At 34.1% G+C, this 15,287-nt stretch overlaps 2 protein-coding genes across 2 annotated transcripts; both read left to right on the top strand.

The window, feature by feature from the left end:
• The first annotated feature begins 1,196 nt into the window (after positions 1–1,196).
• LOC145157491 (protein FAR1-RELATED SEQUENCE 5-like) lies at positions 1,197–14,382 on the top strand. Its single transcript, XM_079076523.1, has 8 exons — positions 1,197–1,230; positions 3,801–3,869; positions 3,950–3,997; positions 4,121–4,979; positions 5,078–5,303; positions 5,521–5,627; positions 5,685–6,159; positions 14,371–14,382. The coding sequence occupies exons 1-8, from the start codon at positions 1,197–1,199 to the stop codon at positions 14,380–14,382; spliced, it is 1,830 nt and encodes a 609-aa protein (XP_078932649.1).
• An 89-nt stretch (positions 14,383–14,471) lies between these two features.
• LOC145157489 (uncharacterized) lies at positions 14,472–14,996 on the top strand. The gene has a single exon (XM_079076522.1). The coding sequence runs from the start codon at positions 14,472–14,474 to the stop codon at positions 14,994–14,996; it is 525 nt and encodes a 174-aa protein (XP_078932648.1).
• Positions 14,997–15,287: the final 291 nt, after the last annotated feature.

Genomic DNA, 15,287 nt, shown 5'->3' with positions numbered 1-15,287 from the left:
CCAAACCTCAAAGGCCACATATTGACTACACATCTAACTGTTATATATCTTATTTAACTAAGACTCAAACATCACCTAACTTGGAAACTACTCCAAACCTATCTAAACTAAAAAAAAATCAAGGGGTTTATTTACGTTAAATTTGCAAAACATATTGTAAATCGATGAGATAAATTTGAAGAAAAAATGAACTGTAGAAGAATCACATGCTTGTGGCGGAGCCTCTGCTCGAGTTAGAGGCAACAAACATGGTCAACGGGAGGAAGAGTGAAGCATAGTTTGAAGACATTGTGTAGTAAAATAGGAAGATTTTTGAAAGGGTGCATGTTACTATTAGGGAACCAACATAATTAAACCCAAAAATATTAGGCCAACATCATTTTTTCATAGGATCGAGTCAGTTATTACTTACTAGGTCAGAAGCATTTTTTATGTGTATTAAACAGGCTGACCGGACCGAGTCATTCCACAAGTACTGATCGGACCAGGTCAACAAGATATCAAATAGTCCCTAAGTGTTAAATGTGTGTGTTTATGTGTGTTCTTGTTGTATTTATTATGTCGAGATGATATCAAGATTAAACAAAAGGATTTTGCCACTCAAGTGAAGGAAATAAGGTATTATTCTATTCCTTATATTTTGTATGAATTAAGATTGGTGAATGTCCATATTAGCTAATAAACCCTATTTTGAGAATTTTCTTGCATGATGAAATTAGATTGAGATAATTACTACATGGAGGTGATTATAATGTTATCAAAGAATACTAACATGCTTTAGTCTTATATTATTGATGATTAATCAAAGTACAAGTTATTGATGCATAGTACAAGTTATTAATTAATCATGTGATTAGCATGTAATTATAGGTAATTAGTAAATTCTTCATGAGTTATTAAGAGATTAATATCTCTCCCTTTGTAGGAAGCTAACACGAGGTTGTTGCTTCATATTACAAGTTTGATTATGCATTTGATCCTATTATATCACTATTTTAATTAAAGAATTTAAATTTAAGACAAAGGATTAAGAAATTTAAAATATGCCTTATTTTTTATTAAAAAAAAAGAGTTGTAAAGCATAAGATGAAGACTTTTATGATATGTGAATTTAGTCATATCCTAATATGTATGAATGGAAATTTAATTTCCATAAGTTTTGAATTCGTAAACGATTCAAAGAAGGACAAGGGATAATGGATGTATATCAAGCTCATTTAATCACACAAGGTGAGTACATATGAATTTTTATGGGTACATAACAAAACAAGTCTTCTCATATGAATGTATTTGATGTCAAATGTTTTGAGACTTGAATCTTTATGTTCGTATGTGAATTGATTTAAAAGGAATTGCTAGTAGTAATGTTTTGAAAGCTTAGCATGCCATCAGTTTATTGATTGTAATTAGTTTTACTCATAGATTGGGTTTTATGTTTTATGTTATGAATGTGTTTTTTGCTTTTTGAAAGGTCTGTACATGTTCCCTTAATGGAACGAATGAGATACTATTGGGATGATACATCTCTTCGTAAAGTAGTTATCAAGGTGTATAGAGTACAAACTCTCCATCGACCACAATGAGATTAGCTCTCCTGTGGTTAGTAAGGAGTTGCTGTGAACCAAAAAAGGGTATTGACTCCCCATTTGTTACGGGATAACCCATGAGTTTTTGTTAGTGATTTTTTTATGAATTGATGAGGTTTATTATTGTTTTGAAATTATGTTTTTAGCTTCTTTTTGTTGGCTCTAATCTGACGAGACTTTTGTCTTACGTATTTTCTTTTAAAATATATTATGTTTTCAGAATCAGAAGCTAAGGACTACAAGGTTGGACTTAGATGGAAACTTTGATAGATATAATGTTTGATTTAAATTTGGTTATGGTATTATGTTGTAACCCTATAGTTTGTAAACTTTGATAATCCTTTGATTGTTTTGTGAAACTAAATTTTAATACATGACTATATGTCATATAAGCTTTTATAATAATAGTTAGTTATGTTTTTAAAATGAATGAGGTATTGACTTTATTCGTAATGAAATAGATTAGTAGTCAACATTTGGATTATGGATAAATATAAATAACAAGATTCCAGTTGAGTTGCATTTTACAACATCCGAAAACTTGAAGATTTAAAATGTTAGAAAAAACTAGGTGTGAGACTCGCGTACTACACGGGTTGATTATTAAAAAGTTAAATATCAAAGTGTAGACATTCATATCCTTCAACATAATGCAACAAATTGGGACAAATTTTGTACAACTAAAACTCAAGGAACTTACACCACATGTTGAAGCAACTTATAATGAATTCAAGTCATCATGCTAATGCTTAATAATACAACATCCTAGTCGCAAGAAAATACTTAAACATTAATAAATTTGACAACAAATTTATATATATATATATATATATATATATATATATATATATATATATATATATATATATATATATATATATATAATCATTGTTTTTAAAAAATATCATCAGAAAGAAAATAATTAGAAGGTTTTGTTTACAAAGTATCATTAAAAAGGTTTGATTTTATTATTATGATTTGCAAGTTTCGATTCAAATCTCAATAATAATAAAATTATTTTTCAACTTTACGAATTTAACTCGTTTATTTAAGAGTTTTGATTTTAAAATCGATAATATTTTCTATTATTATAGTTTAAATATGTGTTTTAAAAAGCATTTTTCCTTTTTATTCCAAACCTAAAATATAGGAATTCGCAAAAAAAATGTTACTATTTACTTTAATATATATTAATTAATTTAATTAGTATAAAGTGGAATTTAGTTTGTGACATTTGAATAAAAAACAACCAACTTGAAAATGACAAGTGAAAAAAAATAATTTTAAAATTCCGAAAAAATGACATGTGACAAATTAAATGAGACGTTGACATTTGACAAAAATTATATTTATTTGTTATGATAGATTTAATACTTTACATATATACATATTTTCCATTTATTATCATATTTAATACTTGATATATATATATATATATATATATATATATATATATATATATATATATATATAAAAGTTCAATAGAGAACCAATATGGATCAAGGAACCAAGGAACCCATCTTAACCATCTATTTTCTTTTAATCTTGGCCATTAACCCTTATTTAACCAAAAAACACGGAGTGGCATTTTGGTAATTTTAGTGTCTCATTTAATATTCCTGTTTGTCTGCGTTAGCTTCTTATGTTACTGTCCTTCATCTTCAACACCGATCGATCCAAAATTTCGCCTGTTCTTCGAAATCTCAACCTTTTTCATCCAATTTACTAATAGTTTCTTCAGATTTCAGTTAATAATCAGGTATTTTTAACATCTATTCATCTTTCGTTTATGATTATTAGGTCAATTATAGATTTTCATTTTACCGCTGTTCTTCCGATGCATTGTTTATCAACTTATTTTTATTGTTATTGTATCGGTCTGATTGTCAAATTCTCTTGATTTTACCGTTTAATCTTCAAATAGTTATGTTTTTATTGTTAATTTGCTAATTTTATGTCGTATGTTGAATATCCGTTTGATGTTACTGTTTTTGCTTTGGTCGTTTTTTTAATCATTCGTCTGTAATGCATCTTCGACATTTAGATAATCAATTCTATCTTGTGCATCTTCTGACATTTAAGTTATCTCCAAACTTTTAGTGATTTTGAGAATCTTATCTTATCTTGTGCATATATTTTAAAGTTTTGTGATTATCTTGTTTATTTGTTTCCTTTTTGTATCATTATCAATTCTAATCTCTATATAAACTCCAGGTTACCGATTCATTATGAGTTCTCTGAATTCTTGTTCAGATTTGCATTCAACTAGTAATGAACAATCACGTAAGTTTTTTTTTTCTTAATATAAATTTAACATTTTCTATGTAATGTAATAAAATAGATGTTTTTTTTTTCTTTTGCAGTTCATGATCAATCATCTTCAAGTATGAATATTGATCATTCAAATAGCAGTAATTCTTGTTCAGATTTGCATTCAACTATTAATGAATAGTCACATAAGTTTTTTTTCTTAATTTAAATCTCACATTTTCTATGTAATGTAATAAAATATATGTTTTTTTTTGCTTTTGCAGTTCATGATCAATCATCTTCAAGTATGAATATTGATCATTCAAATAGCAGTAATTCTCGTTATAGTTTTGATTTTGAGCTCTACAATACTGAGTCTTTTGAGCTTGTTCGTTATGATAAGTTGATACATAAGAAGCCTTTCAAAGGATTGTTGTTTGATTCGTTGGACATTGGTCTTGACTTTTACAAGACTTATGGTCAGGAATCTGGTTTTGATGTGAATATGTTAAGTCAAAAAAGATACAATGATGGCACAATTCGTATTAGATATTCCACATGTAGTAGATCTGGTTTCACGGAGTCATTTAAGAATGAAAATATTAATTTGAAATTTTCAGATGTTAAGAGATGGAGAACTTCTTCTACGAAGAACGGATGCCCTGCTGTTTCAAAGTTCAAGAATCTTCGATGTTCTTTAATGTTCTACATTTATGTGTTTGTTGAAGATCACAACCATGAACTTGTTGCTCAAGATCATTTGCACTTATTACGGATTAATAGGACAACTGATTTTCTTGATGAATCCTTTATTCATAAGGTTGGTACTTGTAACATTGGTGCTTCAAAAACTTATAACTTGGTGATTAGTGTGAAGGGTGGCTTTGATTCTAGGGGAGGGACTGCAGTTGACTTCAAAAATTTTCATAGAGATTTGAATTCTAAAATTGGTGTCAAAGATTCCCAAGTGGTTGTGGATATATTGACAAACAGAAGATTGTGTTTCTCTAATTTTTCATTTGAGGTCCAAAAAGATGTTGATGATCATCTTACTGGACTTTTTTGGGCTGATGATACTTCGAAAGCCAACTATAAGGAATTTAGAGATGTACTATCATTTGAGGCTACTTATCAAACAAACAAGTAATTCCTAATACTTATTTGTTCGTTTTATGGTATTTGTTTATTTTAATAATACTTATAAAAAAAAGGTATTCTATGGTATTTGTTCTTTTTACTAGAGTTGACTACCACAAGCATTGTGTTACCTTTGGTCCTGGTTTACTAGATCGTGAGACAGCAGATGCATATGTGTGGTTGCTTGAAGAGTTTCATAAAGCATTTGTCAAGCCACCCATGATGATTGTAACAGATCAGGATTCATCAATGAAGAAAGCTGTTAATTTTGTTTTTCAATCCAAGCATAGACTATGCATGTGGCACATCACTCAAAAACTTGAGGAAAAGGTATATTCTTTGTTTCTTGATTCCTATATATATTTATAACCCTATAGATCATAAAGCACACTGTGAATTCACAATGTAAATTTGCATATGATGAAAGAAACAAATCTAAATCATAAATCACACCGTGAATTCATAATGTGAAACAAATGTTATGTTACTATGAATTACATCAAATATTCAACTTATGTAATGATTCTTATGTGTTTCTTTTTTTTAGATTCCTATCGATGTTTATAACCATCCAGACTTCCAAAAGACGTTTTTTGATATTATATGGAATCTTCAATGTTCTCCACAAGATTTTGAAAGTTCCTGGTCAACAATGTTAGATAAGTTTCATCTAAAAGAAAATGACTAGTTAAAGACTATTGTTAAAATAAGGGATTTATGGATTCCGACTTTTATGAGAGATCTTGAACTTTCTGGTTTGATACGAACTACTTCAAGATTAGAGAGTCTGAATTATGCTTTCTCACATTTTTTGCATCATAAATCAAATTTGGTGAAGTTCATGATGTCATTTGACAGTGCAATGGAGAAGCAAAGACGACATCAATCTTTATTAGATTATCAGTCCACAACTACTACCCCCAAGCTAAGGACTCCTTTGGCTATTGAAAAGCATGCATCGGAAATTTATACACATAATATTTTCTTGGACATTCAGAAAGTGTTATACAAATCCGTGTTTTATTGTATTCAAGAATCTGTAGTTATTGAAGATGAAAGTGAAGTTTATATTTTGAGAGATAAGAAGAAAAAAAAGTTGATTGATAAAAATGTGAATGAGGATGAAGATTCTGATGATTTTTATCGAAATATTCTTCCTTCTCATTGTCCTAATACTCGTTACAAGGTATGTCTCATTGTTCTAATAGAGTTTATTAAATATAAAATGTAGTTTAAAAATTCACACTGTGAATGTAGGATGTTTTTGATGGGTTTTGAGCATTCTAACACTCCTATGCTGTACATGCAACCCTAGAAACCTTGGATCTATGATTTCTCTAATATTCATGCAAATTTGATTTTCCAAGGTTCTCATCCTAGCTAGCATGGCATGGGGTACTTGTAATATAAAAAAAACTAGTAGAATGACATACCTTTGTTGTTGCTTGGATTCCTTAAGACCTTGTGAGCCTAGCACCCCAAATGTGATGCCTCAAATGTTTCACACAACACCACAACTCTTGGAATAACTTGAGAGAAGAACACTTTCAGTCAAAAATCGGCTAGCCCTCTTGTTCTTGTATTAGTGGCCGATTTTGCTCCATATGAGGTTCCTTTTATAGTGTGTCACATGTAGGGTTACACCATGTAAACCATAATGTGCATGACTTTTCATTTCCCCCATGATCCATGGGTTTTAACCTCCATGGAGCATCCATGGAGCACCCAATGGGTCCTAGCCCAATCTAGTGAATCATGGACCATAAGCCCACTATATAAGAATGAAAGATTTACATAATCAATCCTCATATATTTAATTAGTCTCTTTTGATCAAAAAATTAATTCCAAATTAATTCTTGATCAATACTAATTAAATAATATGATTTCATATTAATATATTAGAATATATTAACAAATCATAAGTGTCATTATTCTCATTTTGTTTATCCAATTGTTGAGATGCCGAGCAACCCAAATGGACCATGCCAAGTTGGGTCAAGTACATACCAAATATAGTTACGGACTTAGACACCTTATCCAATAGTCTCCCACTTGGAAAAGTCTAATAACTATAGTTGCAAGTATGACTTCAGGAACCGACCAGCAATCGTAGCTCTTTCAAAGTCTCGCGAAACTAAGATGATGATGCGCCATTTAAGATAAGTGATCACATAATCCTCTGTTCTAGATATCAGCCGGACAAATACATGGAACAATGTCGTACTTATTGTCTAGCAATTTGTTTCCCGATTTCCGATTTGTTTGACATAGAACTAAACTGAACACATCAATTTGGTTCTGACCGGGCCCGGTACATAGGTCAAAACAAAATCATCGAGGGGCCCAGATATCACTTTTAATCCTCCAAGGACTAAAAGGAACAGATAAACTTCGACTCATATGCTTGTACTAACTACTTGTTGAATCATACACAAAAGCACGTTTTATACATCAAGTTATCGATGCGGTTTCGTACAATCAATGCACAACCAACTCATAATCAACAACTCATATATCTAGGTTTGAAGACTTATATTATATTACCGTCTCACGATCACTCGAGATAAATTCCATGAAGTGATATAAGTGAGCGTAGGTTGAATCCAATACTCAGAATGAGCACTCATGAATATTGTAGCAACTTTTGCTATGTCTAACATCTAAGACATCTACAAACCCAATTCGTGACAGTCTTGATTCATATCTACTTCCAACATATGACTGACTGTGGAGAGTTTGAATAAAGTAATTATTCTGGAAGTTAAAACATGCAAAATTGAAACAATAGTAAACAATTGACACAAGATAGCAACACTTTACTTATAAATAAACAACAACTTTTATTTAATCATCAAATGTCAATTTACATTTTACAAGTTTTAGAAAAATCTATCTAATCTGTAAAACTAGTATCATCCTTCAGCCCAATGCGCCTCACATGCTACAAATGCTTAGCCCTACACAGTCCCTTCGTGAGGGGATCTGCTGGGTTCTCATCCGATGATACCCTCTTCACCACAAGGAGTCCTTCTTATATCTGATGTCTAATGAAATGGTATTTTCTGTCGATGTTCCTGGATCTGCCGTGATCCTTTGGTTCCTTAGCTAAGGCAAATGCACCCTCATTGTCACAGAAAATCTGCATAGGCTCCTTAATAGCCGGTACAACTCCAAGGTCTCCAATGAAGTTCTTTAGCCATATTGCCTCTTTTGTTGCCTCGCTTGCCGCTATATACTCTGATTCGCAAGTTGAATCAGCCACTGTTTCCTGTTTGGAACTTTTCCAAGTGATTGCTCCTCCATTTAGGGTAAAGACCCAGCCTGACTGAGAGCGGAAATTATCCCTATCAGTCTGAAAGCCAGCATCAGTATACCCCACTACTCTCAAGTCATCACTCCCACCAAGGGTAAGGACCCAGTCCCTAGTCCTCCGTAGGTACTTGAGAATATTCTTCACCGCAGTCCAGTGAGCATTGCCCGGACTCCCTTGATATCTGCTGACCATGCTCAAAGCAAAGGCCACATCAGGGCGAGTACAAGTCATAGCATACATGATCGAGCCTATAGCGGAAGTATACGACACTCGACTCATCTCAGCTATCTCAGCCTCCGTACTCAGGCTCTGAGTCTTACTCAGTTTGGCGTTATTCTGGATTGGTAAATCACCTTTCTTGGAATCCTACATGCTGAACCATTTCAGCACCTTATCCAAGTAGGTACTTTGACTAAGTCCAATTAGTCTCTTACTCCTGTCTCTCAATATTCTTATCCCTAGGATATAGGCAGCTTCTCCAAGGTCCTTCATAGCGAAACACTTCCCAAGCCAGGACTTAACTTCCTGCAGGGTTGGGATGTCATTTCCTATGAGTAGTATGTCATCCACATACAATACCAAAAAGCTAACTATACTCCCACTGGCCTTAACATATACATAGGACTCATCTTCGCTCCTCAAAAACCCAAACTCTTTGACTTTCTCATCGAAACAAAGATTCCATCTGCGAGATGCTTGTTTCAATCCATAGATGGATTTCTCAAGCTTACACACTCTATTAGGGTGCTTTGCATCGACAAAACCCTCTGGCTGACTCATGTAAACATCCTCGGCCAACTTTCCATTAAGGAAAGCGGTTTTGACATCCATTTGCCATATTTCATAATCATGAAATGCAGCTATGGCTAGCAAAACTCTAATAGACTTAATCTTCGCTACTGGTGAGAAGGTCTCATCATAATCAACTCCCAGAGTTTGAGTAAAGCCCATCACAACCAGTTGCGCTTTACAAGTGTGTACATTCCCATCTATGTCGGTCTTCTTCTTGAATATCCATTTGCACCCGACCGTCTTACGACCCGGTACATTGTCCACCAAGTTCCAAACTTGATTGTCATACGTGGACTGAATCTCGCTATCCATGGCCTCTTTCCATTTGGCAGATTCAGGGCCTGCCATGGCTTCGTTAAAGCTGTTAGGTTCATCCATATTTACCAGTGTACCATCACTGATAAATGCATCACCTTCCGCAGTAATATGAAAACCATAGTAATGCTCAGGTGGATTCCTAACTCTTGTGGAACGCCTCAGAGGTACGGATTCATCAATAGGAGTTTCCTCCTCAGGTTGATCACTAGGGTTTGAGGTTCCTTCACCGCTTGACTCTTGAATTTCTTCAAGATCAATTTGCCTCCCACTGTTTCCTTGGCTTATAAATTCTCTCTCTCGAAACACCCCTCTCCTCGCCACAAAGACCACATTCTCACTGGGTCTATAGAAGAGGTAACCAAAAGAATTTTGTGGGTAGCCGATGAAAATACACCGCTCACTACGAGGTTCGAGCTTGTCCTGAGTCTCACGTCTCACGAAAGCCTCGCAACCCCAAATCTTGATGTGGTCTAAATTGGGAACTTTCCCAGTCCACATCCCGTGAGGTGTTTTGGCAACCTTCTTGGTAGGGACTAGATTAAGGATATGGGCGGAAGTCTCTAAGGCATACCCCAAGAATGAGATTGGTAACGAAACTCGACTCATCATGGAACGAACCATGTCCAACAAGGTTCGATTGCGCCTCTCAGCCACACCATTCAGCTGTGGTGTCCTAGGAGGTTTCAATTGTGAAACAATTCCACATTCCTTAAGATAGTCAAGGAACTCTATACTAAGATACTCTCCTCCTCAATCGGATAGGAGCATGTTAATGTTCCTACCCAACTGATTCTCCACTTCCTGTTTAAACTCTTTGAACTTTTCAAAGGTTTCTGACTTATGCTTGATTAAGTAGACATAACCATATCTACTGTAATCATCAGTAAAGGTCACATAGAAGCGGTTAGCATCCCTTGTGGCGGTTCTGAAGGGTCCACACACATCTGTGTGTATGAGGTCCGACAAACCTTCACCCCTAGAACAAGTACCAGTGAAGGATGACTTTGTCATTTTTCCAAGCAAACAAGACTCGCAACTATCATCTGACTTTAAGTCAAATGACTCCAAGACTCCATCCTTCTGGAGTTAGCCTATGCGCTTCTTGTTGACATGTCCAAGACAACAATGCCACAAGGATGCCTTATCCAAACTAGTGGAAGAATCGATATGTAACACATTATTTCCTAAGTTATCTACAACCGACACAGTTTCATATACACCATCACAAGTTAATGCTTTAAAATAAAGAACATTATTATAAAAAGCATTAATACCACGACATTCGTTATCAAATGAAAAAGTAAACCCTTGTTTATACAAACCGTTAAAAGAAATAATATTTCTCGCCATTTCAGACGAGTAACAACACTTATTCAAATCTAACACTAACCCACTACTTAGCAACAAAGAATAAACTCCAATCTTGGTGACAGGTGAAGCTTTCCTATTCCCCATGATCAAGTTTATCTTTCCGTGCTCCATATCCTCACTTCTTCTTAGGCACTGCATGGGTGGGCTTGACCTTCCCATCCTTAACATCTTGCAGGTACTTGGGGCAGTTTCGTTTCCAGTGCCCCTTTTCCTAACAATAGAAGCATTGAGCTTCTTTTGGGTTGGAAGAAGGAGTGACAGAACCACCTTTGGTTCCACTTGAAGAGGAGCCATCAAGAGACTTTCCTTCGGTACCCTTCGAAGGGGTCTTCCTCTTCCTCCCTCTACTTTGCCCGATTGCCAGAACAGGGACGGCGGTAGGAGTAGGAGTAGTAACAACCGATTTGCCCTTAAGACCAGCTTCAGCGGTCTTCAAAAGCCCTTGAAGTTTGCTAAGTGTGACCTCCTCCTTGTTCATGTGATATGTCATTCGGAATTGATCATAACAAGTAGGTAAGGAGTGTAGTATGATATCAATAGCCAAGTCCTCAGGGAAGTTCACATTCAACTTGAGCAAATGGTCCACAAACCTTTGCATTTTCTGCATGTGGCCCGTGATGGGTTCACCATCCTTCATTCGGGTTGTTATCATAGAAGAGATGATTTCATACCTCTCTTGACGAGCACTTTGATGGTAGCGGTCCATCAGGTCCATGTGCATCTCAAAAGGGTAAAAGTCCTCATAGTACTTCTGGAGTTTAGCTTTCATTGTGGCCAACATGATACATGCCACCTTGGTAGCATCTCTCTCATGTGCCCTAAAGTCAGAGATATCCTCTGGAGTAGCAGTAGACTCATCAATTTCCTTCAGCTCCTTATCGAGGACATATTCCTTGTCCTCGTAATGTGTGACCATCCTGATGTTCCTGATCCAATCATTAAAGTTTGAACCATCAAAGATGACTCTCCGACAAAGGTTCATGAAAGAGAAGGATCTGGTAGGGTTTGAGCCAGAAGCAGCATTGTTGGAAGACATCTGAAAAAAAAAAAGACAAGTTTAGATTAGATATAGAATCCTTAATAAGACACCCAAATGTAATATTAAGGCTAGGACCCAACACAATACTTTATAACTTCGAAGAGGGATGTCATAATCCAAGCTATAAAATATTTGAAGGTAGGTGAATGACGATTAACTAATTTCCACCATGAAAAACGAAATAAATTATTAGGTTTTAATTGGATTGAAACTCCTAGATCTTTTGAGATTCATTGAACTTTTCAATGGCATGTTTAAATCTCGATTGTGCCCTCTCAAGTTTGTGACTGGTATGCCGAGGATCACAAACAAGGTGTGAATAACCATGCAAATTAACTTGGTACCCTTAATCTTTATCACCTAATCGATGTGTCGGTTACCCACACGCGCTCCACCGATCTATGATAAATATTAAGTCACCCTTTGCCACTCTTACTAGTCCATGTTAGTGTGTCGGTTACCCACACACGCTCCACCAACGACTTGGTAAAGTACAAAGTGTAATTTCATGGGATAGCACCAATTTCACATTTTCCTAAAGTAACTAAGATTGGGAATTTATAAAAGGTTTAGTTACTTTATATTTATCATTATACTTTTAATGAGAATTATAGTCCTTGTCCTACCCGTTCGGCTAACGCCCCTCCACCAGTCAAGGAAGCGGTGGGTGAGAGTGGACACCCATTAAGCTGCCATTTTATAGGCAACAACCTTATACCCCCCTTATAAACCGGCTTCGTGAATGAGGCCTACTAACGGTAAAACTGAATTGCTCTTATACATATACATATATATATATATATATATATATATATATATATATATATATATTATTAACTTATAATACTATAAAGTATAAGGGTTGAATTTTAACTTTTAAAACTCTGGGGTTTGGAATTAAAGTTTTCTAAAGTGACTTTACAAATTCCAAAACTTGAGGGCAAGTTTTGAAACTATTCAAAACCTTTCATATTCATAACTTATGAGTTTAATGGTTTATTAAAATGAAGACTCTTCAGTTTATATAACCTATGGTTCTTTAATGACAATTTAAAGAAGTGACTTTTGGTAATCCATAACTTGAGGACAAATTATGGACTCCATCAATGAAATTTAGATCAAGAATTATATCATCAAACAATTTGCAAATAATTCCTATGATCTTACTAAAACTCATAAGCATGAACATTCATATCAACTATTTCAAGAATCATATAAACACATATAAAACTTGAAAAATTGATAACAACCATTGAAAATGGATTATCATAATCATTACACCATGAAAAACAAGTTTTATAAGTCCAAAACAGTTTAGGGTAATGATCCTAGTCCATTTCCAGCAGCAAAACTCAAAATTCTGCACACAGGGGCTCCTACTCGTCGAGTGCAAGAACCTACTCGACGAGTAGGATGCATTTTCACTTGGAATCGTCGAGTCCCCCCATGGACTTGGCGAGTTCACTGAACAGTGAGCTGAAAAATCGATTTTTTCAAGCAGTTTGCATCCAATACAAAGAAAACAAGCCTAGGCTCTGATACTATTGATGGGTTTTGAGCATTCGAACACTCCTATGGTGTACATGCAACCCTAGAAACCTTGGATCTATGTTTTCTCTAATATTCATGCAAATTTGATTTTCCAAGGTTCTCATCCTAGCTAGCATGGCATGGGGTACTTGTAATATAAAAAAACTAGTAGAATGACATACCTTTGTTGTTGCTTGGATTCCTTAAGACCTTGTGAGCCTAGCACCCCAGATATGATGCCTCAAATGTTTCACACAACACCACAACTCTTGGAATAACTTGAGAGAAGAACACTTTCACTCAAAAATCGGCTAGCCCTCTTGTTCTTATATTAGTGGCCAATTTTGCTCCATATGAGGTTCATTTTATAGTGTGTCACATGTAGGGTTACACCATGTAAACCCTAATGTGCATGGCTTTTCATTTCCCCCATGATCCATGGGTTTTAACCTCCATGGAGCACCCAATGGGTCCTAGCCCAATCTAGTGAATCATGGACCATAAGCCCACTATATAAGAATGAAAGATTTACATAATCAATCCTCATATATTTAATTAGCCTCTTTTTATCACAAAATTAATTCCAAATTAATTCTTGATCAATACTAATTAAATAATATGATTTCATATTAATATATTAGAATATATTAACAAATCATAAGTGTCCTTATTCTCATTTTGTCTATCCAATTTTTGAGATGCCGAGCAACCCAAATGGACCATGCCAAGTCGGGTCAAGTACATACCAAATATAGTTATGGACTTAGACACCTTATCCAACAGTTTTTCCAATTCACAGTGTGCATTCTTATAGAGTTATAAATTGGTTTGTACTTTTCATTAGATTAGTATGGAATGTGTATTTTTTTGTGAATTTGATTTAAAGTACATATTTATATTATAGTATTATGATTTCTAATGTCCTGTTGATTAATAATGTGAATCAATGTTAATTTGTATGATTTTTATCGAATAGTATCAGATATAATTTCTTATTCACATATTAATTTGTTTATTAATGATAATTTTGTAGGTTGTATTTTAGAGAAGGGGTGATAGCATTAGCATCAATTGTAGTTGCATGCTTTTTGTCCAGGAAGGATTGTTATGTCGTCATATGTTTTTATATTAAATATGAAAGAGTATGATGAAATTCCATCAAATTTCATTTTGAGGAGATGGGGAAAAGATATCATAGCAGATGGATTGTTGAGAAAAAAGTACTTGTATCCTCATAAAGGTAGTAAAAATGAATGTTTGATTCAAGATGCGTATGTTATTCTTCGTTTGTCCATTAACAAGATAGCAAATAATGAGGATGAGTTGGCTAAATATATAAAGCAACTTCATGAGGTTGATAGTGGTATTCCTTTATGTACCTCATCAAGGGCATCTTCGAGTAGATCAGTTCACATTGAAAAAATTATTGGAGCTACAGTACCTGATGTTATCAACATTCATAATTATAATCCACACGGGATCAGAAACAAGGGATGGGCTAGTGGTAAAAGAATCAAGAGCACTAGAGAGAAAGTGATTGAGACATTTAAAAAGGGTTCTAGGTTGTATAGTTTATGTCATAAACCAAATCACAATGCTAGGAGTTGCATTTTGAGGTTAAAGAAGTCTGATTTAGAATCTGAGGTTACAGAAGGCTGATTGTTTCTAACTTTTTTAAGACTACTAAAATAAGATTTGATTTTTGTAATGATCATTCAATAGATAGAAATGTTGAAATATTCATGTTAATTTTGATATTCATTGTTTTAGACTTTATTTCTAATAAAAGAATATATTTTTTTTGAATTTATTGTTTTTAGTTAAAGATATTTTTTTATTGTTAGTTTTTTGAATGTTTTCTAATAAAATTTTCATGCTAATGATTTAATTTATGTATATTAATTATCATTGTTAATCTCACATATAAAATTTTCATGTTTAAGGTTGTCT

Source organism: Lactuca virosa, chromosome 2 (assembly GCF_052849685.1).
Source record: "Lactuca virosa cultivar CGN04683 chromosome 2, Lactuca_virosa_CGN04683_v6, whole genome shotgun sequence".
NCBI classification, from domain to species: Eukaryota; Viridiplantae; Streptophyta; class Magnoliopsida; order Asterales; family Asteraceae; genus Lactuca; species Lactuca virosa.
Note: the sequence above shows the minus strand (reverse complement) of the source record. Positions and strands in the feature narration are given on the sequence as shown.

Bases quoted from the DNA above. Each gene is read 5' to 3' on its own strand.
- LOC145157491 (XM_079076523.1), top strand. From the start codon at position 1,197: ATGGATGTATATCAAGCTCATTTAATCACACAAG. The intron at 5,304-5,520 runs GTATATTCTTTG...TCTTTTTTTTAG, and splicing joins CTCAAAAACTTGAGGAAAAG to ATTCCTATCGATGTTTATAA. The intron at 5,628-5,684 runs GTTAGATAAGTT...TGTTAAAATAAG, and splicing joins GAAAGTTCCTGGTCAACAAT to GGATTTATGGATTCCGACTT.
- LOC145157489 (XM_079076522.1), top strand. From the start codon at position 14,472: ATGAAAGAGTATGATGAAATTCCATCAAATTTCATTTTGAGGAGATGG.